At 24.0% G+C, this 27,579-nt stretch overlaps 1 protein-coding gene and 1 long non-coding RNA gene across 3 annotated transcripts in view; one reads left to right on the top strand and one right to left on the bottom strand.

The window, feature by feature from the left end:
• LOC126551905 (uncharacterized) overlaps positions 1-27,579 on the bottom strand; it is a 40,297-nt gene that overhangs the window by 7,128 nt on the left and 5,590 nt on the right. The window contains exons 2-3 of one of the 2 annotated variants that reach the window (XM_050206286.1): positions 4,776-4,830; positions 3,252-3,643 (exon numbers count right to left, since the gene is read on the bottom strand). In XM_050206286.1, coding sequence (XP_050062243.1) covers positions 3,252-3,643; positions 4,776-4,817 — 434 coding nt within the window. In that variant the 5' untranslated portion in view covers positions 4,818-4,830. The remainder of the gene's footprint in view (positions 1-3,251; positions 3,644-4,775; positions 4,831-27,579) is intronic. The other variant, XM_050206287.1, reaches the window with a different exon arrangement.
• LOC126551906 (uncharacterized) lies at positions 234-7,084 on the top strand. Its single transcript, XR_007605787.1, has 3 exons — positions 234-343; positions 2,537-2,731; positions 7,021-7,084. It is a non-coding gene; the product is annotated as an uncharacterized LOC126551906 (long non-coding RNA).

Genomic DNA, 27,579 nt, shown 5'->3' with positions numbered 1-27,579 from the left:
CTTTTTACTTATATTTTACAAAGATATGGGCGCGAATCGTCACCATTGATTATCATTTTGTCGTGAACGCGAATAGCCCATATTATTATTATTATATTAATTTTTTGTTGTACGCGAATCGCCACACATTATTATTATTATATTCATTTTTTTTGTGAGCGCAAATCGCCACACATTATTATTATTATTATTATTATTACATTCATTTTTGTCGGCGCTAATCGCCTTACCTATTTGCTTATTATTTTTGTGTATTATTTCAATTATTATTTTTGTGTTGTGTGTGTTAATTTTTCATAGGATAGTTTAGGTAGCAGCTGGCCAGCCGAGCACCTACAAAATTGTGAGTTTTATTTATTTTATTATTATTTATATTTATATTTACATTATTATTAGGCAAAAGGAGCCATAAATTATTATTTTATTATTGTTATCGGCTGTGTCAAATCATTTTTACTTGTTGGGCCAAAAGGGCCGTGAATTATTATAGTTTTGTTAAATTATATACCTAGCCGTTATAACCATTTAAACTGAGTTACCGTTTTTTTGTAGAGTTACCTATCCGTTTTAGAATTTAAGTTTTACACACACACAATAATACACACTTACACACACCACTGCACACTAGCTCTCTTTGGTCTTGCTCGGCGACCCCGTCCACTTCCTTAGAGTCGCTATACACATTACACACACGCACACATCTACACAGATCGGTCGGTGTGTGCGGAGCACGAAGTATTTTGGTGACCGGGCGCCACGGCCTATTATTGTCCGTACCCGGCCCGAACAAAGATACTGTAAGTCTTATTAGTTTTTTTCAATGATTACTAATTGGTAACTTATAATGAATGTACTACCAAAAAATAAATTATTTTATAAAGCGTCGGTAATTTATATAATGAAAAATAACCTTACTTTTAAAACTGAACATGGACATAATACTATACAAATATCTTATGTCAAAGTACCAATTATGTACAAAAAATCAACACAATCCATATTCTTATATATTGGTATATAGTGCTCATTACTGTCAAGTAATGACTGGATTATAGACCATTTAATCATCATACTATTATAGTATGTACCTATTATATCAAACATACATATTTTTAATTTATTTAGAATGAGATTGATCGGTATGCGAGTTTAGTAAAATTTTATACAATGTTATATTATTTTCTATCATCGCATTTTGACTATCATACTTTTTCATATTTTGATTGTAATAAAATTATTTACATGGTTTTAATCAGCTATAATATTAAATATTAATTATTTTTTTTACGACTAAGAAATATACGATTATTTTGAAGACTATGATAGTTTGAAAATCAGAGGACTAAATAAATATTGATACAAATAAATGCAATAGAACTATAAAACAATGGGATATTTACAATACTAAGATATTGTAATAAAAAATACTATATAAAATTAATTTCAAATATTGAATCATATTTTTAAAGACTATAGGTAAAACTACTAAAAATAGTCAAAATCGAAATATATTATCCATAATTAATAAAAGATTGGCATAACAGTTTAAAACTTTAAACGTAATTTGGTAAATTTTATTGGGAAAAGTTTGACAGTTAATATGTTTTGTTATCGAGAGAATATATTTTGAAGCGAGTAAAAGAAAGGATTTCAGGATAATCAATACTTAATATTCAATTATGTAAAAAGTGAGAGACTAAAAACGAACGATTGGCATTAATCGGAAATAAATTAAGAAAATTAAGTGCTGTTTGGTACGATTTATATGAATTATGGGTCTGAGAATGTTAAATTTAAATCAAAAAAAATCAAACAAGATATATTTTTACGTATTCGAAAATTTCATCTTTCTTGTATTAATATTATATTAATACAAATCAAAAGGCAATATTCGAGCAACCGTGAGAGAAGTTGAACGTTTTAAAATATGTGTGATCATTGAATAAACGACTTGTTCTTTTAATAACTCTAAAGTTGAGCATTTATTTTTTTTCTTTCAGTATTATTGAAGAAATTTCATATGAGTCAATTGAATTGCACTGAGATCTTTAAAATAGATACTAGATCAAGATTCAATCCAGAGAGATCAAATAATTAAAATTAATCTTTTTTTTTTTTATATATTTATCATTAAAGCGAAACATCCATATATATTTTTATCAATAATTAGTTTTAGACAGTTATTAGTGAACAGTTTCTCAAAATTATTAACATAATTTTTTATACTAACTGTGTCTTGATAATATATTATTTTATGTTCGATATCTTTGTATCGTTAGTAAATAAAAATAATATTGTAGGAAATCATTGAAATCAATTAAACAAACATTTGTTTATTTATTCAATATTTATAAGATGGATATTAGCTTAAGCTAATTAAACAAAGATTATGAAAATAATGTATTAGTTACCTACTATAATAATACATATATTCATATACCTACGTAGTTAAAATTAAAAGAAAGTGTTCATATTATTTGTATATCTCAGATTTCCAGCGAGTGGATATAGTGTTTTTTTTTGTTTTATACCTTAGATAACCAATACGAAGATAATATGAAGAAAGGAAGAAAAAAGCTATGTTTCGGAACTCTATAATCAATGCGTTGTAGAAGAGAGAAGAATCAGTTATACCATGGTAAAACTTCTGTGCGCAGAAAAGATTATTTATGAGTAATACTTAACAAGTCGATGATCGACAAAAAATTTAAGCACATGAAGCACCATAATTGTAAGGAAAATTATTTTAATATATTTTTAATATCGATTATAACTAATAAAACCCTAATTTAATATTTTTAAAGATATGAACTTATAAATGTGTTTAAGAATGATTAATTATAGTTTTAGTACTAAATATTAGTTAAATAAAATAGAAAGATTACGGTTTTTAAAAATAAAAATATTAAAATGTAGTGAACGCAGGGTGAAACTCTCCACATTTTTTTTAAATATAAAAATCATAAAATACAGGAGTATAACAAATCAAAATTCAAAATTAGTTTAATGAACCTTACACTAAATGATCTATTACTAATCCAACGCGATCATTAAATGAGGACCATTTTTTTCTGATCTTAATTAAATGTCAGTTTTTAATAAATAACAACTATATTTTGTATAAGTAATATTTTGATAAATTGGTATTCAAATTTTTTTAAATTATTTTGATACTTAAAATATTATACTCACTGCACACTGTTGGACATAATTTGAATAATACTGTGTCTATTATTTTATTAATATATTACCTGTCCGGTATGGTTCTTTCAAACATCATTGATTTTTGTCTGTTAATATATCTTGGCTTGATGTAATCTTCCCACGTATTAAATGCAAACGGATCGAAAGCCAGCGGTAAATTGTTGGCTGACTGTGAAAATTGATTTTGCCGCTGATATGTACGCCACATTAAACGCAATTCTAGGCAGCTGGGTTCGTCCAAAAAGTCTTCGGGCTGAGAAATAATTTTTACCTCATTAATTCCGTCTTGTCCAATTTTCGCCTCAGGTTTTCGACGATCTATGACTGTTACTTTGGGACCATACATTTTGACTCTAGGATGAGTAGTACAATCCGTATACTTATTGAGTATTAATATGAATGAGATGTACAATACGACGCTGATTTTCATCAGGTCCATCTATAACATTAAAACAAATATTTGATTTCTAAGTATAATGTTATTACATTCTCTAAACTTTGTAATATTATAAATAAACAAGTTTAAGTGTTTAAAAAAGCATATGAATCAACCAAATAAATCAACAAAAAAAATGTTTTTTTTTCTCTCTTTTAATATTATTATTCAAAAAGTTTAACTACGTTAATAATACAATATATAAATAATTGTTTACGTTTCAATTTGTGTACGTTATATTACACTGATATTAAACTGAGTAACTAAATTCTCCAAATAAGAGATTAAAGGAACTCAATGAAAACGCAACAGGTCTACGCTTAAAAACAGTTTGTCAAACAATGTGACTGTTTATTTTCGTTTGAAAAATGTATTGAATTTAATTTTTCATCATAAATCCAACAATATATTTTTAATTAAAAATGATAGGTTTAATGATAGTCTTATAATGACAATAATTAATACTATAAGTATAAGATACCTACTGAAAGTATCTATATAATACATATTGTATTGAATTATTTTCAAATAAAATGATTTTAATGTGACTTTTAAAGTAATGCGTTTAAACCGAATTAAAGTATAATTCAAAAATATATATTAATATACGTTATAGTCGTTTTAAAGAACCACCTATAGACTGATTCTTATTGGTAATGATCAGAGCAAGGACTTTAATGCACTTAAAAATCATCAAATATGCATTTAAAAACATGCAGTTAATTAAGCCCTCAAAAAAAAAAAAATAATACACTAAAATTTAGAGCTCTAAAAATTATATTTTTCTTAAAATATTTAATTTTAATAATTTTATATTATCTCTCTATGACTCTATAAGTTTTAACTAAATTTGATATCACTTAATTGTAATCTAATCTACAGATTCGCAATTAAGATAAAATGAGTCTCTATTGTCTTTATGAGAAATTATATAGAAACAGTGAAATACAATAATTTGTGTTCTTGATCATGAAAAATATTCACCGAAGTACACGATTTTCAAAAAACCTTCAAAATATGCTCTTATAATCAAAAAATATTTCCTTAAGCTCAAAAATATCAAAATATGCAAAAATATGCACTAAAAACGTTGAACTTATGATTACAAACATTGTGAAATGTATTGTGTACTTACTCTGCATACGAAAAAGTTAACCAGATAAATATGCGAATGCATGAAAGTCCTTGCCCTGTAATAATAAAGTGTTAGTTTGATTATTTTATTTATAATTTATATTGATAGAACGATAATTATTCTGTGAGTAAAGTGAGTAATATACAATTGGCTTACAATATCGTGATTAAGTATTTTCGACTTTTTTTATGAACGCATATTCTGTTATATAAAGGAGATGATTTTCAAATATATAATTTAACCTTTTAAAAATTTTTCCTTAAAACATTATATACTATCATTAAATATATAACAAAATTAAATTTATTTTTGATAAAAATATCTTATGACACAGTTCTCGAAATGTGGGAGAGTAATACAGAGTTATACAGAGGGAATGCAACTCATCTAGTATTTTCTTTTTACTAAAACAGGACAAACTATTACTCAAAATATTTTTTCTAGAAATGTGGTTTTAAATCACCATCAATGTTATAATACATTTAAAAATTTTTAATATCAAAATTATTTTTGATCACGTTTATATTTGTGCTTAGCACAATAGTGTATATATGCCCACAATAAATTATTGTACTTTTGCACATGTCTATGAAGTAGTGTTGACATAGGTCCGTTTCAGACAACTCACAACTTAAGTAACTAATTAATATGTCCGTGCTAGTCCGAATATAACTTATACACATATAAATGGCTAGACACCAGTCATACCTATCACGTAAAATGCATATGATTATACAATTATTATGAGATTGTAATGTAGGATCTGGGAAAATTGTGTTACTTGTTATATCCCTAATGTATAAAAAATAAAAGTTATTACCTGAGAACTAACTTAAGACCTAAGTTGTTCATTAAACATTGTACAATAGCTTATTGCTAAATGTCTTATTATGAGTTTAAATAAAACCATTAAACTCAACTGTATTTTTTAAATAATAATATTATTAAGTTTGTTCGTTTTATTTTTATTAATATTATGTATAACATGTTAACAATATAAATATGTAATTATATTATCAAAAAATATTGCAATAATATGCATTTAAATTAAACTTTATCAAAGTTGTCAAAGTAAAATTAAAATCGATTAGAAAATAAATAAATAACTAAAAACATAAGCTAAATGATCAAATAAATATAATTTTGTAAGAATAAAACATATTTGCGAACGTATACATATATGTTAAGTTTGTTCAAAAGTGGTATATTTTTATTTTTTATAAATCTGGGCGAATATGTCAATAAACACGTAGAATAATTAGTAGTAGTTATTATCGATTTTATTTTATTTATTTCGTTCGAAAAATGTTAATACCGTTACGAAAAATCTGACTTAATAATTAACAGAATTGCAATTTTAAATGTATTTTAATTAAGTTAGGTAGCAGCAAAATCAAATTATTCATTGATATATTGTGATGTGTGTGTGTCTGTTTATAAAATAATTTATTAAAATAAATAATGTACCTTTGTACGGAGATGTGATTACTAGCAAAAGCACTATTGAGTACGTTTATGAAATAATTTAATAATCTATTATGACGTGCATCCGGATTTTTTATTTTGGACACTGTAAAGATTGTAATAATATCGTTTTATAAGTCATGACTTTAAGCAGTATATTACAAGCAGTATAATATTAGGTATATTAACGGGACGTAACGACGTGACCGGTCGAACAACATGATCACACTCTTACATTCGAGTGTATTTCACTTAAACCATTGCAGTAAATCACATATAATATCGTGATAGTTTGTGTATTCTACCGACACTCACGTCAAAATGTAATATTTTACTTGTAATATAAGGTGTCCCAAAAAATTTTTGATTTATTCTCGAGATCCGGGAATCACAATGCTCAAAATGTTGAGAAATGATGAACTATGATGATCACGTTTCAAAAATAAAACCCGAAAAGATCGTTTTTATTTTGACTTAGTCATAAAAAATAAAATAAATGTGAAAATATTGTTAAATAATTTGTATAAATTAAGATATTTTAGATATCACGAAGGGTGACGTTTGTACAGGATCATCATTTTATTACATTGTGTAATACGACGTGTTTCATATCTTTATAGCTGACAATATTGTACGTCCGTTGCTTTGACAATCTTTCCATGCAAATTGTTTACTATAACTTTGTTTTTTGTTTAAAAATATTGTTTTGCATTTATTTTGTGTACAGGTGGTTTATATGTATTTATATATTAATATATTATATATATTTATTTCAAGATAGATTAGATGACACGATGCTAAAATAAACGAGTGGCCCACCCTACTAGATACTGCATTTATTTGAGGTAATATAATTAAATAATTAATGTTTTATTAGTTTAATTAAAGATTTTATAAGATATTTTTTTCTAATTAAAAACTTTTGAAAAATAATTAATATAAATTTAAAGCTCAGGCCTATAATTTAAAATGAAAACGTAATGCGTTTACATATAAACATGAGCTTAGACTTCAAAATAAATTTATTAACTTACATAATTTATTACAGTATTAGTTTATAAAATGAATAAAAATAAATTGACTAGTGTTCACAACTATAAAATATATAGTCTATTACAATATTACGATATAATATGTTTGTACCTTTTTCAGAATATATTTTATGATGCAGCTTAGTTTTTTTTTTAATGTTAATAATGCGTTAACATATTTTATCAAGAATAACATTTATCACACACTAAGACTTAGACGAAATAATTAGTAATTGGATTGAATAATTTCACTCTCAAAAGTTAGATAAAGACATGTGACTAAAGTGCATTCGTAATTATTTTATTATTAAATAAGATATTATAATAAGCGCCTGATGCTTATGGGATAGGAGAGATATTGATGTACCTAAATTGCCTCTTCTAAACGCCGTGCGTTCGTAATTTTGTTATTGAATAAACATAATTTGCATAATTTAGTTGTTTATATATATATATTATATTTTTACTTATATTGTACTGTTATATTCGATTCGTACCTAATGACATCCTTAATTTTTTTTTTATGTCCCAAACCAGTAGCTGAATAACTATAAAATAATTAGTAGGAAAATCAGAGAAATAGTTTGTAAGTGTTATATTTGTTATATTTTTTTAATAGTTTGTATATGTTATATTATTTCTAAATAAAAATGTCACATTTATAAAACAATACTTATAATTTTTTTAAAAGGTAAAATAAAAAATAAAAATAACTAACTACCTAAAAAAACCAGTTAGTTAACTGTGATGTATGTATATGATAACATGCTATAATATATTATATTCTAGGTGTATAAAAATAACTGTTTTTTAATGTGATTTTCATTTTGCACTAAAAGCTATTAAAGTAAGTCCAAATGTACAGAGTAATTTAAAATAAAAACTACATATATATATATATATTTGTTTCATGGTTCGATTTCAAAGAATACAACAATAAGTTCTTAGACTGTTATTGTACTGCAAAAAAAATGCGTTTTGAGAAAATAATAAAGAAGAAAAATATAGTTTTAAAATAAAGGTTTATGTGGAGTTATATTATTTATGAATATCGCCACGACCGTCTGGCAGCTACACGTAAAAACAACTCTAATAGCTCTTTATTGATACCGAAAAATACGGCTGATTTTTGTTTATAAATAATAAATATAAAATACAAAGGCGTGAAGGTTACATCTCACTCATCTACAGGAATATTGCTGACATTTCACTCAAGGTCCTGTCGGAGATCACATTTAATAATATAGAAATCACAGTGAGTGGAAATAATTTTAAAAGCACTCACAGTATTTTTCATAATAAATAATAATAGATTCGTTTGAATAGTAAATCGAATTCTTCGAAAATATTGTAACTACGAGTTTTACAATATGATATTTCCAAGTTAATTAAAATATCTTCTTGATATTAATTTATAATAAACTAAAGTAACCATCAACGTTTTATTATTATCTATAAAAGTATTTGTGATTATCACTTACGAAAAAGAGAGAGTAGATATCTACGTACCTATTATCATTTATTAGCGGGTATTCTGGTCGTATTTTTTGGTGAAGAGACTTATGCGCACATTTTTTATTCATAAGACATGTACTCAAATAAGTTCGTTACAAAACAATTTCTTTAAAAAAAAAAAAAAAACAACTAATTTTGTTTTGTTATGAGCGAAAACCGACAAAATAAAAGATATGTTTCATGGAGTTTTTTAAATAATAAAAATAATTACTTCTGTTAAGTACTATATTTATTATAACTAATTTTTCATTATGATATTATCATTTTAAGTAACTTGATGACCTTATTTTTGGTGTCCGAGATGATGAAAAACGTCGACTCGGATCGAAGTAAGTCGCGCTGTGCATTTCTTTGATTCTTTCTATTTTTCAATGATACCTATGTTTGTGTAATTTACCTATTATATAACGATAAACACTAGACTATGTCTATGTTTTTGGTGATTTAATAATCAAAAATTTAATTATAGTATTGATTCCATGCATTGGCTGATTTCCTATTAGTTATTTAAAACTTAATTCTTGAATGCTTAAAAAACCTAAAATTTGTTTTTTTGATAAACAGTATGTATGTATACATCTAAAGAGTATTAATTAAATATATATTGTTCACTCAAAATTTTAGGTGAGACACCACCTCACTTGCCTCACTATGAAAAACATCCTTGTATAGTATTAAGGTACATTTTCCGTAGACGAATATGGAACGGGAACATTTTAGGCGCTTGTTGTACGCGAAATTAATTAAAACATACGCACTATAAACAAAATTAAATTTAAACGTAGATAAATGCTTTACAAAATAACCATACAGGTAGCTAATAGTGTTAAAGATAGACGCCACTACACCAATTACATTCACTGTATTTCGTTTACTGCAGTCCATTACAATACAATTTAATGGTGAAAACATTTATTTATTTCGATACTCTATTCGTAAATCGAAAAATTGAACACTAAATAATAGTAGGTACGTTCTACAAGATGTATACAAATAAAAAGAACTATTGATTTTCTCATCATTAAAATGGAAACATCGACAAAACTAGTGTACATTTTTATAGATTTATTTTAGATACATTAACTATATAATATGCCAACTGTTTTTTCGATTCAACGATAAATAATTATAATCGAATTTTTGCACATTGACTAAGCTCACAGTAGTGTAATGAAAATATATAGATAACTTCTTTCAATATTTAAATGAACCTTTCTAATAACGATGTAATAACCAGTAGTATTTAAAAATATTGTTATTCATGTTTTATTCATGGATCATAACACAAACAAATATCTTAAGTTTGGGCATATTTAGATTTTTACTTACAAATTAATAAATTTAAAAAATAAACTCTTTTTTTCCTGTTATACTAATATATATATTATATAAAGTGATACTTGCGAATATAATTGATACTACAATATAGATTATAATCTAGAGCTAAAAGTGACAAACAAAAAACATAGTGTACTGTGACATTTTTAATATAATTTTGACCATAATATACATATATAGTTAATATTTATTTCACTAACTTTTATGATAATATTAACATTTAGATAAAGACAGTTTAGGAATATCATCAGTTCACTAGATATTAATCATGATTGATTTTTAAATACAGTGAAGTCCTAGGCTTCAAAAGAAACTGAAATATCACATCATTATCTCACAAGTACTATTTTTTACTAAATTAAAAATTTGAACTCAACATATTTTTTGATAAATAAATTAAGATGAAATTTTGAAAACTAATTAATTTTATTATTAATAAAGGCGATTATCTGATTTCAGGTTTTAGAGTTCTATCACACTTATTGGCCGATTTTAGGGATAAATAAATTTATTCTCTTTGAACCACTCCTCCCTAATCAATATCCTAAGGCCTTAGTAAAAAAAAAAAAAATATCATCATGAACAATGATGTTCAAGTATCCAAATACATTATAACAATTTATTATTTTATAATACAACATTCGAGTTTTTATTCATAATAATTTGTTTGTAAAGCACAAAATTAATATTAATTGTAGTTTTTTTTTTTATCTAATAATATATTTTTAGTTATGATATATCAAGGGTTTTTTTTTAAATTAAAAAAAAAAAAAAAATTAAATTAGTATAAATGTAAATTTTCTAGGTAGTCATATCAAAAGAAATTTTAATAAAATAAATAAGTATTATATTTTTTTAGTTTTAATTATGGATCATTTTGTTTTAATGAATTATAAATTATATTACATGACGTCTAGTCACTGTAAATACATTTTATTTTATTTTTTATATTAAGCTTATATTTTTTAACTTTTATAAAATGTTAATATACTAATTTATTATAAGCATTATATTTAAGCTTTTTTTATGATTCCTATAACATAAGTAGGCCACTAACACAAAGTATTATTAATGATTATATATTAACATTTCTGTCAATTAAGCAAATACCTGCTGGCGTGTGTGCAATATTTATAATTTAAATGTGAAGACAGTATACTGTCATTCATAAAACATTTTTTTTTTGTTGCATGTAATCATTTTAAATATAACCAAAAAGAAAAAGGACCAATAAGCATTTTAGAAAAAATGTACATTCTCAGCAATCTCCTTGGAAAAGCTGCCCATCTGTTTATAAGTTTCCGGTACAGATCTGTGTAAAGGTCTGGAAATTCAAACATTTCCAAACTTTAAGTAAAATTAAGTTTATGTAAGGTTGTTATTTGTAAACTTATTTTAATATTTAACAAGGAATTTTTATGCGTATTATTATGTACAAAATAATGTATAAAATATACTTTAAAACAGTAAATAAAATAAGCTTAAGAACTCATATGGGTATACACAACTTGTTTACCTTTAGATCAATAGTTAAGCTCAGGTGGTAGGTACTTTCGAAATTCTTCTCCAGTTAATTATTGCGATCATCTGTTTTTAGCTATCTCATATTTTCTTTTTTTTTTTTTTTAATGTTGTATTCTTTTTGCTTTCTAATTTATCATTTTTTATTTATTAACAATTTTTAATTTTTATAATGTTATCCATATGATATTGACATAGTATTGCGCTTGCGATCTCTTCTCATCCATACACTACTACTCTGGCACAGATAGGAAAATATCGAAGTTAAAATGATAAGACCATGGTGACTCACTGTTACGAGGCTTGTGCTCCATCCTCGTGAGTCGTGGGTTTCGGAATAATTGAATTGCACTTAATACTTAAAAATAAATGGTCGAATCGCACTTGAATTGTAAAAATGTAATGTTTGAACTGCACTTAGGCTCAAAAAAAGTATTTCAATAAAAATATCATACATTTGAAGGAGTAAAACGTTTAGAAAACCTTATTTATTTTTCAACATACAGTCTTAGGACTAGCAATAATTTTAGTCGTTGGCGTCGTTATAATTCACTTATTGAATTTTTCCTTAATATAGAATAATAGGTTGTAGATTCCATTTATAGCAATAATGATATGTTAAATACAAAATTTGAAACTCATTACAAATAACACGATTTGTAACGTCAATGATGCGATTTGACATTGTACTAATTTTAGAAAGTCGTGACAATTGGTGAAATGTGTCACATATTAAATTTGTAAGTATAAAAAAATCCTACCCGGTAAATTTATTTATAATGCAAGTATAGTGCCTACCTATATTATATAAAAAACCATTCATACTCATCTCTGTAAATATATAATTATTTTCAGTAATTTAATAGAATCAATAATGATATATGGTATAATAATAAATGGACTGCGGTAGAATATAATTAAGTATCGAATTTTTGACGAAAAAAGTATGTTCAAACAGTTGAACTTTTAAGAGGTTTAAATAATATTTCTAGATATTTTTTTTTTTTATGATTTATTTATAAAAAATGTAACTAGAATAGTATTTAAAATACATATTTTTGTATTTGTTAGCTGTTCCGTGAATCTGAAATTATAAAGATAATTCATTATGATATTTCGACACAGATCTAGTGGCATATATTTTATATATCTGTTTTTGAATATAATATATATATATATTTTTTTTTTTTTTTTGCAACCTAAGTTATGAGAATTTTTTTCACACAGCTTTAATATTCTTGTTATACACTATTTAAAAAAAAGAAAATGTATCTGACGTTATCTATAAAACATTTTTATTTAAAATTATAAGAATATATTTTACAGTCTTACTTTCTAAAATTACTGCGAGCCAAGTAAGCACAGTTCACCCTATGTTTAATCTTACAATAAATATTAAGAAGTACAACTTCCTAGCAGGGATGTTAGCACATTATTACTTTGTTCTCTCTGACCTGTTCAACGTTAACAACTTTGAGTTCAACAGAACAAACTTTTTTTTTGTATTGCTAGTATAAGAGTGAATTGACCTATTATCAAACTTTAAGTTATATATATTATCTATGAATTTATATTGCTGTATTACGATATTTTAACTGTATTGTTTGTTATGAGAAATTTTAAATTTTATACATTTTACTCATAACTAGCATTAAAACTGAAATATCTTAAAATAACTAACGTAAACAATTTGATAAGGTTCCCAACTTTAATTTTGTTAAAAGATCAATCCACACTAACATTAAAGCTATCAACAAAAAGTAGGTTTTGCTGAACGAAAATTTTCTATATTGTATGCATAGTTCAGAGAAAGAAATATGTAGAAAAAACAGTACACTAATATCTTCTTAGATTTTTTAATTATAGACCATTATTTTGCTAACAGTACTGCGTAGACACTATTTTAAAAATAATATAAAAATCAATAAGTTACAGCGATCGTAATCATAATAATACATTAGAAGAAAAATTTTAGGTTTCTCATTATCGTGATACTTCTTACTTTGTTTGATTAATAAGTCTGTGGTTCGGTCTAGTAATTATTTTCGATGAAAACGTTCTTCAAGAGAATGTGAAATAACATGATTTTTCTTCAATCGTCAAATAATTGTAAAGTAAAATTAACCCTATAATAAGACAATAAATTGTGATGATATTTTTAAAAAGCTCTTAAACTACTTAATAGCAGGGCATGTGATATTTTCATTGATATTATTATAGTATTTCTATTTACTTTATTCGTCAGACTTATTCAAATTTAAATATAATTATATTCTAAAACAAATTAAAACATTGTATAAATGTACATATTATTATGTATACATAATATGTACATATTACATAGTCATGTTAGACACAGGGACTTAACTTTGAAGTATCTGTTTCTCAATTAATACAATTTGAATTTGAATACTTGAGTCCTGAATACCTACTTGTATTATTTTTGTTAACTAATTTGTATTACAAATGCATATTAAAGTATGAATAAACTTTCGTATTCATTATTGTAGCTCATCTCTTCAAACAATATCCAATAAATAATGTGTTGTTCTTTTCATACTGTTTAATTAATTAAAACTAGTCAAATATATTATAATATCATAGAGTATTATTTTCGATGACGCTCGTAATAAAAAAAATTAGCACAATAGTACGCATAACAATGCAAACAATATTTAACTATTTACAAAGTCCGACTCGACAAGCTTTAATGTATTTTATAATAATAATAATAATAATAATAAGACACCTTAATGTTTCTCTTTGTATAACTTAACGATTTAACATATTTTCTTAGAACCTATACTTGTTCAAACGTTCATTTAGCCATCATTTCCATTGGTATTAAAAATAATACTCTATGTACCAAATAGCACATAAACTTTTAACCTTTTCACTAATACCACAAAAGCAGGAAATTTTGCAATTAGATGAATTTCTTGAATTTTATTAAAGCGAATACTTTAAGTAAAAATTAATTGGAATTTATAAGATTAAGCGTTATACTATTTTCTATTATATTAAATAATTTATAAATATTTCTCTAAGTGTTCGAAAGTTCTAAAAGAAAAAATGTGCAGTAGAGTTGGTATACCAAAGAACTAAGAAGATAGGTATTGAAATGATGATAAAGTTTTATTTTTATATATATATATTTTAAATATTTAATTAAAAAAAATAATTTAGATTTCGCTAAGCATTTTTAAAACGTATTTTACGTTAATCTATATTTAACATAATAATAAAAAAGTAAATAACTATGGTCGTCGTTTTTTCATTAGATACTTGATACTTAATATATTAATAAGAAGTATATTTTATTTAAAGTATATTGTTTTAATGTTTGTTTTTCAAGATTTTTTTTTTTATACTACGTATGATAAATACATACGACAGAGATTATTATGTTTAAAAAACTTGCAAGCAACTGCAAAGATACAATGAATTTTATATATAGGAATTTGAAGTTTAAATTTAACATATTTTAACGATAGGTTAGGTAGGTAATGAATTAGATATAATTAAGTATTAAATTAATTAAGTTAATTAAAATGTCACTAAATTATTTTGAACGTAAAATGTTTCTTTATTGAGTATTTTTAACAGAATAAATAAAAAAATAAAACAAAACCTTATATTTATGATAAAAATTAATATTTAAACATAGTTAGGTATATTAACATAATATACTTAGTATATTGGGTCAAAATGGATTTACTAATATAATAATGTTAGTGAACTCCCAACAACCTATGTATTTAATTAATTAAAACCAGTATATCATTTTTCGTAAATAATCCATATGTATTCAAAGTATTTCTTTCAATAAAAAACACACAATTATTATTAACAGTACTAAATAAATTGTTATTCACGATTAACATTAAAAATTCATATCTAATTTTTTCATAGTTCAGTATTCAATTTTTAAAATTCAAAACTCTCTATTAGGCACTATTTACCTTCATCGTTCAATTTGACATTTTTTTCCTACTTTGAATTATCGAAAGTATTGAAAATCTGTATTAACACAAGTAATTCTTTATTATCGAAAATTAGGAATAATAATTTATATCTTGACTTTTTAGATTCTGAACGAAGTGATGTATGTATTGATTTTACAATGATGTGTGTTATAAGTTATAACTAGTATAATATGTAGTAGTTATGTATGCATAACTAGTCGAAATAATGCTCAAATGTCAAACTATGGGGGTGGTTTCCGATGTAAAAGTGAATATCCTTGGTGCATTTTAGAGGTAAAAAGTTAACATTTTCCAACAGTTTTCAAAAAAATCGAGAAAAACAAAAAAAAAAATGACGGAAAAACGGCAATTTTTACGCAAAACCAAAAACCAGTTTTCGACCAAATCGATTTTTTTTTATGGTTGTAATTCAAAAACTAATCTCTGAACATACTTGAAATTTTCACCAAATGTCAATGTCAATGGTATCTGTATATAGTTAAATTTTCAAAAAAATTTGACTTTTTTTGAGTTATTTATAGACCACTAAAATTTTCGATTTTTTTGAGAAATTTTTTTTAAAGTGTCGATAAAAAATTGTTGGATGACCAAAAAGTTTTGAAAATTTAATACAAGGTTCCTTATGAGTTGTTTTTATTGTAGCTAAAATAAATTAAAAATCGTTAGTCACAATTTTTTTTTATAAGCGTTTATAGTTCAAATGTTTACGAAATCTGTCGAAAACGCGAAAATTTGCAAGTAATTTTGAAGTTGAAAAATCATAAATTTTTTTCCTTTTATAACTAAGTTTTGAAAATTTGGTACAAGGTTCTCCATACATTTTTCTTCAAATATCTGTAAAAAAAACTCTACCGGATTCAGACAAAAAAATTTTATGAGTGTTTGAAATTTAAGTTTTTACGAAACCGCGTTAAATAACGGTTTAGCCTCAAACGATTTTTGATTTTTTTGAGCTATTTATAGACAACTGAAATTTTCAATTTTTCTGAAAAGTGTCGATAAAATTTTTTTGGCCCTATCAAAATACTTGTAAATTTTATACAAAGTTCCTCATATGTTATTCTTATAGTGATTAAAAAATTATAAGAATACATAGGCACAAATTTTTTTTATTAGCATTTGAAGTTCAAATTTTGACAAAAATTCGTCAAAATCATGAATATTTGCAAATTATTTTGTAGTTCAAAATTCATAAAATTGTTTGTATTTATATCTAACGTTAAAAAATTCAACACTAAGTTTTCCATAAGTTTTCCTTCAAAAAGCTATATAGAAAATATAAGCGTCATTAGAGGAAAAATGTTTTGAGCGTTTGAGCTTTAAATTTTTATGAAATCGGAATATTTGTTTCAAAATAGAATATATGACAATATTTAATTATAATATATTCTAGACTGACAAATCATCTCCGTTCAGAATCGTTTTTCGTATTCAATGATACCTATCATTGCATTCAAATTTAATCTACCCTAGTCCGAGGTCCACCCCACCCCTAATGTACAGCAGAGCGGTACCCACTTGCCGACTTTGTTTGTTTAAGTTTATTGTTTCACAATAATTTAAATTTATAAACAAAGATAAAAACATTTGAACAAGCATTGGGGGATTTTGGGAAAGGCAATAATCTCGCCATCTAATATCTTTAAATCCCGATAATACAAATGTATAACCCTTATGTTTACAAAATTAATTTTTAATAGTAGTAGTATTTTTTCAAAAGGACCATTCTTGGAATTTTTAACTAGACTTACTAATTGATTGAGTAACTGAATTTGATTACTTTTAGCTAATAAAAGAAGACTTTTCATATTCTACGAAAATAATAAAACTCTAATAAAATATCAATTTAAAAAAATCTATACTGGATTTTAAATTATTTCCAACTTATTTACAGTAATTAAAGAATACTATTACTGTAGTTTGTTGTAATGTAAATTAAATATTTAAATATTTGTATAATTAAATTAATATACATTTAATTAAATTTTAAATGTATCAAGGTCATTTTGCAATAGAAAATTAGTAATAAATGATATAATAGTACATTGATAATACGCTCTGTGCATTTCTAAATAATAATATCTTTAGGTAGTGATTGAAACGAGGGAGTTAACTCGTTATTGATTTGAAATAAATTCTTCTTTACAATCAATAAAACCTATACATAAATTTTCTCTTTGAAATAATTATTATTAAGCACCTGTGGTATGTTCAACAGTTGTTATTGAATCATTTACTATCAATGTTTATACCAAATATGTTTTTTTTATTTATTTTTTTTTGAATGGCATTAACCAACACGCGTTTCTTTTTATCTTGCATAATATTTGATGCAATGAAATGCATTATAAGATAACTGCAGAAATGTATTAATGTGCAATAATAAACGTAAATAACTTTGTACAGTTTTAAAAGTAAATAATTTAAACTATTACAACTCATTTGTTTTGAGTATCTAAATGAATTTGATCATTTTTTTTGTTTTTGTTTCGATCAAGCTTAATATGTAACATAATTTTATGTGTGTAAAATACGGTAGGTAATGAAATTAAATACTTTTTTTGTTCCTTAACTATTTAAGTCTGTGTTGCGAGTATAAATATCTACATAAATCCAAATATAGGTAATAGGTATATTAATTAAATTAATCTTTTTTCGAAGGTTATTGGTAAACTTTTTAGTGCTGTAGTTATGGTTTATTTAAAAACCATGTAATTGGACACTATCATTAATGTTTACTATCGTTACTTACACACTTTATGTATTTTAAGTTATGTGAGAATTCGCCAAAAATCACGACTCTTAAAGATGAATAAAGGCTCGGTACGTGGAGGTTCCATGATTTATTTCTTCGAGTGTTTCAGTACTAGTAAAAATACTGTTCACATTTAAAGCATTTATCAGTCCATCGACTACTCTACTCAAGAAATAATAAATTAACATTTTATATTTTTTTCAGATAGTTCTTTAAAAAAAATTGTTTTTGTATTAATAATAATACTGGAGATTGAACTAATATGTTCTTAGAACATTGTATAAATTAAATAAAAAAATGATTTTATTATTGTCATTAAGTTATTAGCTGATGATTCTAACACACAGTTAAACTGTGTTCACAGATCTTATAGTAGAATTAAAAGTTATAGTATGAATAGTTTAAATAAATCTAAAAATTTTAAATATGAAAAACGATAATGTAAGTATAATATCTGTTAATAGTTTAAGTTTGTTCTACAGAATAAACTGTATGCAATTAACAATAACGTCCTCTAGAGATGCTTTTAAATTACATTTAAAAAAATAAAAACAAATCTTTACCTTTAATATCGACAAAGCTCAAAAATACAAGCACATTGGTGCAGGGCCGGTTTTAGGGGAGGACTGAGTGGGCTGCAACCCAGGGGCCCCTACAATTCTGTGATATTTTAATAAGTAAAATAATATGTATTCTTGTTTATGTATAAGGAACCCTCACAATGCATACAGCACAGGCTACCATATACCTAAATCTGCCCCTTCATTGGTGTATTCTTTAACGTTTAAAATTAAATCGACGAAAGCACGTTTAAATTTCATTGTGAGCTATAGAACATCGAATAAATTAATTACGCAAGAGAGCATTTCATTAAAGCTTTGTTTATACAGTTGAGGAAATTGTTCCTAACCAATCAGATAATTTACACTAAGGACCACTAATGATAAATTCCTCAAAGATGTGAACTATATCCCTAATCTCAAAGTACACAGTCTCTTCTATCAAACAAATAATAAAAATAAAAATATATATTGTAAATTACTTTATTTGACAAGCGTTCAAAGACAGATTATCATCTTATCAACACTTTACTTATCAATATAATAACACTATCACAGCAATAATAATTGGCGGATCATAAAGTTGTAAATTGTAATAGCTTTTTTTATTAATAAATAATAGGTAAAATTAAAAAAAAAAAAACTAATTAATATATTTATTTTAATAAAATTAATTGTAGAATTTAATGATTGAAAAGAAAAAGAAGAATTTCCAATTTGACATATTATGCCAAACATAAAGGTTTAAAAACCAATTTAGACCAAACCATATTAATATATTTTTAAACCAAATAACCGCATATTATTGTAAATTAGGTATGGTAATGATTTTTAAATCAACGTTACTCTTTTTTTATAAGAAGTGTTTGATGTTTACAGTTTATACAACATATTAATATTTTTTATAACATTTCTGCATTCTAGCTTCCAACTAGTACTCAAGAAACAATTGTTGTTATATAATATATTAATATAGTTATATTTTTGGTTCTTAATGACTAATGAGTAAAATAAAAACTTAAATTTATGTATTAATACTTAAAAATAGAGTACTATAATTCGATTATTACTAAGCTATAGTTAAATATCTATTTCGATTAAATTAAGTTATTATAGAATAATTCAAGTGTCTAATAAACTTGTTAGTTATAATTAATATTAGTATTTATAGGAATATAAACAAAATCAAAATCAAAAATACATTTCAAATACAGTAATATCATCAATTATTATTTTTTTCTCTAATTTTAGTATGCATGTTCAAATTGTCAGTTAATAATAATATGTGGAATATCATCTTGCCTTTTGTATTTTTTTTATTTGGTAAACAACTATAACTGTTGGCTTTAAATGTAAATATTATGCTTGATTTTCTTTCATAAGTTTTGAACCTACCTACCCACCAATATTCGATATCATCATTCATCGGTTTTATAAGTTAACGGTGTACTATTTAAAATTGTCCAAATTTATTCAATTATGTTTTTAATTTTAAAAATGTATAGATAAATTAACAAAAAAAAAAAAGTAAATAAATAAATAAATTTAAAAAAAAAAAATCATTTAGTTAAACCAATGGACCCAGATGGGGAATACTTCATTTTATAAATACTTATTGAATTATGTATTTAATTAAGTTGCGTACAAGTTTAATCACTGTGTTGTTAAATAATATTTTATTTCAAATATTAAAACTTGATCGAACATAATACCACAAAGGTTAAATAATTGTTTACTAACTAAATTCATTCGAAGTAATTAAATAAATATTTCCAATAACATTAAATCATGATATTATAACGGCGATAAACTACACTTATATTGCATACCTCGCAGATCCGGAGTAGAATCATTTATATTTGTTTTTCAAGTTACTCCTAAATATGTAATATGTTTCAATAAGCCTAAAGGATCCATCTTTAAGTTTGAACAATTTTGTTGAGCCCGTAGAGGTGGATTTTAAATAAAGGCGTTGTTTATTTGAAACATTTCAACACTATTATTACATATAACCTAATCTGTATATAGACCGAAACAACAACAATTTGATATAATAATATACCTATCAAATACGTAAAATTTCAATTTCAATTTAAAAAGGTTGAAACGTTTTTGTTTGTGTCTATTATAATATTATACCAGTGTATTTAATTATTTATCGACATTATAATTAATTAAAAACATTTAAAAATTGGTATTATGGTTGTGGATGAGTCAAAAGGTTTCAAAAAAAAATCCTATTATCTCGACAATAGACACATGAGTTAAATTACTGTATGTACTATAAAGTGTTAAATACAACACGATATTGTTTTTTTTTCATATACAGCAGTTATTATTTTAACAAACAATAATCTTTATTTCAAAATCTATTACAATTTTTGAAAATACTATTCTTACATAATTTTTAGAAAAAAAAATTTTCAAATGTGTTTTTAAAAATTTTTCATCATTAAATTTTTTTTTGCAGTTTTTTACTTTTTAAATGATGAACCTTACCACTTCTCCCATTTAAACTTTAAATCATTTTAAATCATTCAAATTTCAATTTTGATGTATCAAAATACTCCCAAAAGTATACTGCTTCAGAACATGAAATACCCATATATTGTCATTCGAAATAGTAAAACCTTAAAGAATTATAACAATAGAATTTTTTTTTTTAATGTTATTTTATTTCAACAAAATAAAATGTTTAATATCATATTAATAAAATATTTTCAAAAGAAGTAGTATAGATTTTTAAATAGCAAGTGTTGTTCGATAAAAAAGAGATACCCAGTACTCTATGTAAATTTGATAAAATATAATATCCATCAACTTAAAAATTATTTAAATAACAGATATGATTGTTTATAGAAAATAAATAACACTTAAAAATAATTGCTATTTTGCGTTACTTTTGATAACTATTTTAATGAATACGTAAATATGGTAAATAAAAAAATTGTCAAGTTTGCATTCATATGCCAAATAATATTTCTAAGTATCGGATGGATTTTAAATAATTTTCATAAAACATAAAATTAATATGAATTTCAAATATTCAAAATTCTTGTCAATAATTTATTATTAGGAACTACAAAGTTTCTCTATGTTTTGGATTTTTTTTTATTGATACAATTTTAGTTTACGAGGAACTGAGTCAATTTTAGATTGCCTTGTATACATGTTGAATTTGCCAAACACGCCCTACTATTTTATTCTGAAAAAATAATGGATTTACTCAATAAGTGAAACATTTTGAGATTTACTAAAATATCATATTTTCAAATACTTAGTCTATTAGAATAAATTGTTATGCCATTTTAAGAATTTATCGTGAAACATCAGTTTTTCTTTAAATAAAAATTATTACTCTTTCCGTAAATAGTTAATTACGTGGATTTTTGCAAATGTATTTAAATATAATTTTGAACTAGTAGTTTTTGAGTTGTTAATTATATAGACAATAATGATGATACTTAAAATTTAAATTAGAATTTTATGCAGTCTATTACCTAATGCTTATTATCTTGGACAATTTTTACACACATAAAATGTTAATATACCTAACAATATTTAATAACATAACAATTAATTATAATAATATTTAAATCACAAAAGCTTCAACATATTTGATTCAATCATCTTAACCTAATTATCTTTAGTACAGAACCTATAATATTTTAGAAATTCCTCATTCAAATTTCAATTTATATGCATCAATATTTAGAAAAATATAATCAGTTTAACGATTTACAGTAAAAGGATGATACTCGTAAAAAATGAAGTTTATATCGACACATAACAATCATTAATAATGGCATAAAAATATCCAAGTACTTAGAAAAAATAAATAGTGTTTTAGTGAACATAAAAAAAAAAAAATATATTATTTTAATAAATAAATTATTAAATTTAAAAAATGGCGGTGTACATGATTATTTGTAATCATGTGTAATATATTATTACATATATGTTGCACTTTTTTTTTCTGGTGATTTTGTCCGTTACATCTAGGTTTATGATGATTTACGGTTTACGACAGATGCATTTACTTAGATATGAATAATTTTTCGGTTATTAGATAAAAAAAAAAGATGAGCACTCATATGATAATAATATGATATTTTCCCATATATACGTATAATGCCCAGTGAATATATCGAATATATGTGCACATATTTTATCATGTATTTGGGATGGAATAAATAAAATGCAAAAGTTCCACTATTATAATATTATACTTGTACTAATATATTGAAAACAAATTTTGAACTTTTTCAAAACTTCTTGCATTGTCAATGGTAATTTTATATAAATATTTCAAATACTCTATTAAGCTTGCAATGACACGTATGATAGTAGAATATAAATCCGTTGGTACAATACGTTTTTATAATACTATGTGTACATTATTTCAAATACCTATGTGAGTGGTCGAACGTACTCTTTGTTCAAAATATTATCTATTTCGTTTTGTATGCTTTAATTCTGTGATGTACATACTCGTAATATGGTATTATGTTTGTATAATTACATTTTTTTTGAAGTCAGAAACCTAAAAAATGTAACGCAAGTCTCATTATTATAGTAATTCATACTAAAATATTAGGAAAATATAGAAAATAACACTATTTTTTTTTTTTACATATATAAGGGTTTATGTTTAACTTTTTACAAAAGTTAAAACTTCGTAAAACTCACGTAAAATTATAAATTTAAAAATTAATAATATTTGAAATTTTAATATGTACAATATATGGTTTTAAAATTAAATACCATATTCCTCATAAGTATTTTAATTAGAAATTAAATAAAACTATTTATAGTCTATAAAACATAAATTTAAATTAATTTTAAGCTGTTTAAATCATGAACAAATTTAAGCCATTTTACGGTACGTCAATATTTACTTGTAAGTTAATAAAACTAATAATACCTATTTCATAAAATAATCATAATAATAATTACTAAATAATATAAAAGATGTAATTTGATTTTGTAAAAAAAAAAAAAAAATAGCTTAACCTTCTGGATTTACTTATATTTAAACTGCTAGTATAGTCAGTATACTATATATACTTAATAACTAACCCTTGGTTAATCATAAATATCATTAAATTTATCCCCACTTTCAGCCTAAAATAATAAATTTAACAATAAAATTAAAATATATTATAACTAAACATATTATAATATGTACACCCAATGGTCTTTACTCAATAATAATAATAAAAAAAAAAAAAAATAAATAATAATATTACTAATATTAATTATAAAATATATTTTAAACTATAACTTGACAAATGGTCTACGTTCATAATATTTTTACATAAGCAATGAATACAAGTTTAACACAATGTCTACACAGTAACCTACTTAACGATGAGATACTATACTCACATATTCTACCACACATCAGAGTGACTTTTCTGGTTTTTCTTTTGGCTCTTAATGATATATTAAAAATTATAATTTTAAAAAATAGACCAGTTTGGATAAGTTTATACATTTTTTAAATTTACAGCAACATATTAATTATGTAACTAATGTGTAAATGCGATAAAATTGACTGTATACCGTTCAACAGTATTAAAATATAATACGATAAATACAGGTTGTTTATTTCAACAGTAATCACGCGCGCGTTATCTTGAAAATTCTTAACTTTTTTTTTTAATACATTGTTTATACTATTTATTATATTTAACGCATGATTTTCGTAATAAATGGTCTTACAGCTTTCTATAAATACCAAAATAAGTATGTAGGTTTAAATTTTTTTCACAGACACTTCAAGTTCTAATTTAAACGTATAATAAAAAAAAATATATATTTTCTAACCATTTTAGGGACTATGTCACCATTCAAAAAGTACTACCTATTCGTAAAATGTTGTATTTTTTGGTAAAAGGCGACTCGTATTATTTACCGTTAAAATAATCACACTGCATAATATATTATGTTGTTTTATTAAAACCAAGCAATTCATAGTACAGTTATTTAGTGTTGCTCGGTGTAATTATAATTTACAAAAATGTTATGCGTGTTGACCTTATCCAAATGAGCGTCTAATATGATTAAGTATGCCTACTGTAAAATATCTGGAAATTTGTCGAGTATTGATATTTTTTTTACACATTTTGTATCTATAGATAGTATGTCATATGTGTTTGTGTAGGTACGTATATGTACGTAAACTCTTACGTATGTTTGAAAAATGAAAGAAACACTATGTGTAGGTATATTATAAGCACGTAAAATATAGTAAATCGAGCTTCTATAAGGATCATATTTCCAAATTTCGTACGCGATGATTTATTATTCAAATTTATAATAACACAAAACTGTCTTGCGCTTGAAGCACGCACGAGGGACCCAATTCTTTATGCATTTTTTCAAGCGCTCACGCTTGTATTACACTTTATGTACATTTTTTCTTGGATTTATTCGACTCTCGAAATTTAGCTATAATTTATAATAATATTGTGATCTTCCTATATCGATGTAGTATGCAATAATATAAAATGCCATTGAAAATATTAAGGCAAGATTATTTACGGTAATCGGTATATGCCTATATTTAGCCTGTTGTGAACTTTTTATTGTGAAGACTTTTTAATCAATGTTTACACATAGTGTAAGTAAATTTGTTTTCATAAAACAGTAAAAAAAAAAAATGTAGATGACTATCAATATTAATTTAAACTAAACATAATAATAAATACCTATGTATAGCGAATAATAGATAGTGTGTGTAGGACGTAGGTGTGAAAAATGTTTTTGGTTTTTGTTAATCATTATAATTATTTATAGTTGTATATTGGCATTCACAATTAAATCGATGCATATCACATGTATTACTAATTATCTGTTTTAACCAGATTTGAATAGTGTAAATATAGATTATGTTTTGTGATAAAAATGATATAAATTTAAACGTTTTGTTTTACATACATTTATTTTTAATAGGCACAAATAAAAAAATAATACATTAATAATAATTAATAATTTTTATTTTTCAGTGTTTAATTTCTACAATAGGTACATATATTGATGGATTTCATTATAAATAAACACGATATTATCGTCATATTGTTTATTTATTACATTAATATCAATAGTATAAAAACTGACACATTTTTTATACATATATATTTATTTAAATACGATATTTTTATTCTGTTAATTCAAATTGTTTCTCATACATTATACACTCATGTTAGTACATAAAAAAACTAGCTTATTTAAAACAAATTTTTCTTTTAATTTATTTAGTTAAGAGATTTCGGATTTATCTTTTTATTATTATTATTTTGTATATATTGAAATGGTCGAGACTGATTCAATAAATAAAGTTGTATCATTATAAACCTCGAAAAATAGACATCTAAAAAATTAAAAAAGTTGAGATTTAAAGTATAGTTATTATGGCTCTCATATAACGACATAATTTAATCAAGTTTTAATGTATTTGAAGAGAAAGTTTTTAGTGTAAACCTGATATAAAAAATAAATGATCAAATAATAAACTTTTCAAAATCAAAAAAACATACAATTATATATTAAACTCTTCTACGAAAGAAAATTGCTTATAAAAATACGTTTTAAATATAAAACAAATCGTGTAAAAAAATAAAACAGTTCATTTACAAATTACCACCAAAGGTCAAATATAAAACAGCATTTTTTTTTTTGAACCAGCTGTTAAAGTTAAACGTTTCAAAAGCTCAAATTATAAAATAGCTAATTTCCCATACTTCCGAATTAAATGCAAATATTATTATTATATTTATGATAAATGATAAATTGATAATAATTAAATGTCAAACGCACGTTCGAGTAATTAATATTTTATATTAAATATACGTAGGTGTATAATGGAAAATATTTATCTTTAATAAATATTTCAACGTTTTGTCTTGAACGAATTTAAACAAAACCATTCTAATCATTTGTATAGAAAAAAGGAAGTTTTTAATAAATTAACAGAATGTGCAAGTAAGTGTAGATACAGCTCAAAGAAAAGAACTTTTGTATACTATAACGATTAAAAATAAAACAATGGTTTTATTATTTTATGAACACATATTTTGTTTGATTAAAATTATAAGTGTATGAATATTGAATAATAACAAAAATTAATTGGAAATGTTTTTTTAACGTTCTATTAAAATCATTTAAAAATAATCATTTGTGTTGTTCAAATAGAAAGCTCAACGTATTTTTCAAAGTAAGTTGTTTAAAAAATTATATGATATTCTTGGGTTATGTTAATTATAATGGTATGTATTCATAATATTATGTGATATATTTCATATGGTAATATTTTAACCAACAAAGATTTAACTTCGTAACATTTATACACATAGTTAGTAATTAGTAAGTGTTCAAATTTAAATTCAGATATAAGCAATAAAAAATAAGTACCAAAACTGAAAATACAATATAATGTAATGTATATGATTTCGTCAAATATATACCTATATATTTATTAAAAATATGTATTAATAAGTTACGATGTTATTAAAAACAACTTAATCCATCAGTAACAACTAACTTGTATAATATCCTCCCTCAACCTCAGTTTCTTTGCGATTACGTTTGGTTTTTGATCTGCAGAAAAAAGTATTCAAAGTAGTTTGGTTC

This window comes from Aphis gossypii, chromosome X (assembly GCF_020184175.1).
Source record: "Aphis gossypii isolate Hap1 chromosome X, ASM2018417v2, whole genome shotgun sequence".
NCBI classification, from domain to species: Eukaryota; Metazoa; Arthropoda; class Insecta; order Hemiptera; family Aphididae; genus Aphis; species Aphis gossypii.
Note: the sequence above shows the minus strand (reverse complement) of the source record. Positions and strands in the feature narration are given on the sequence as shown.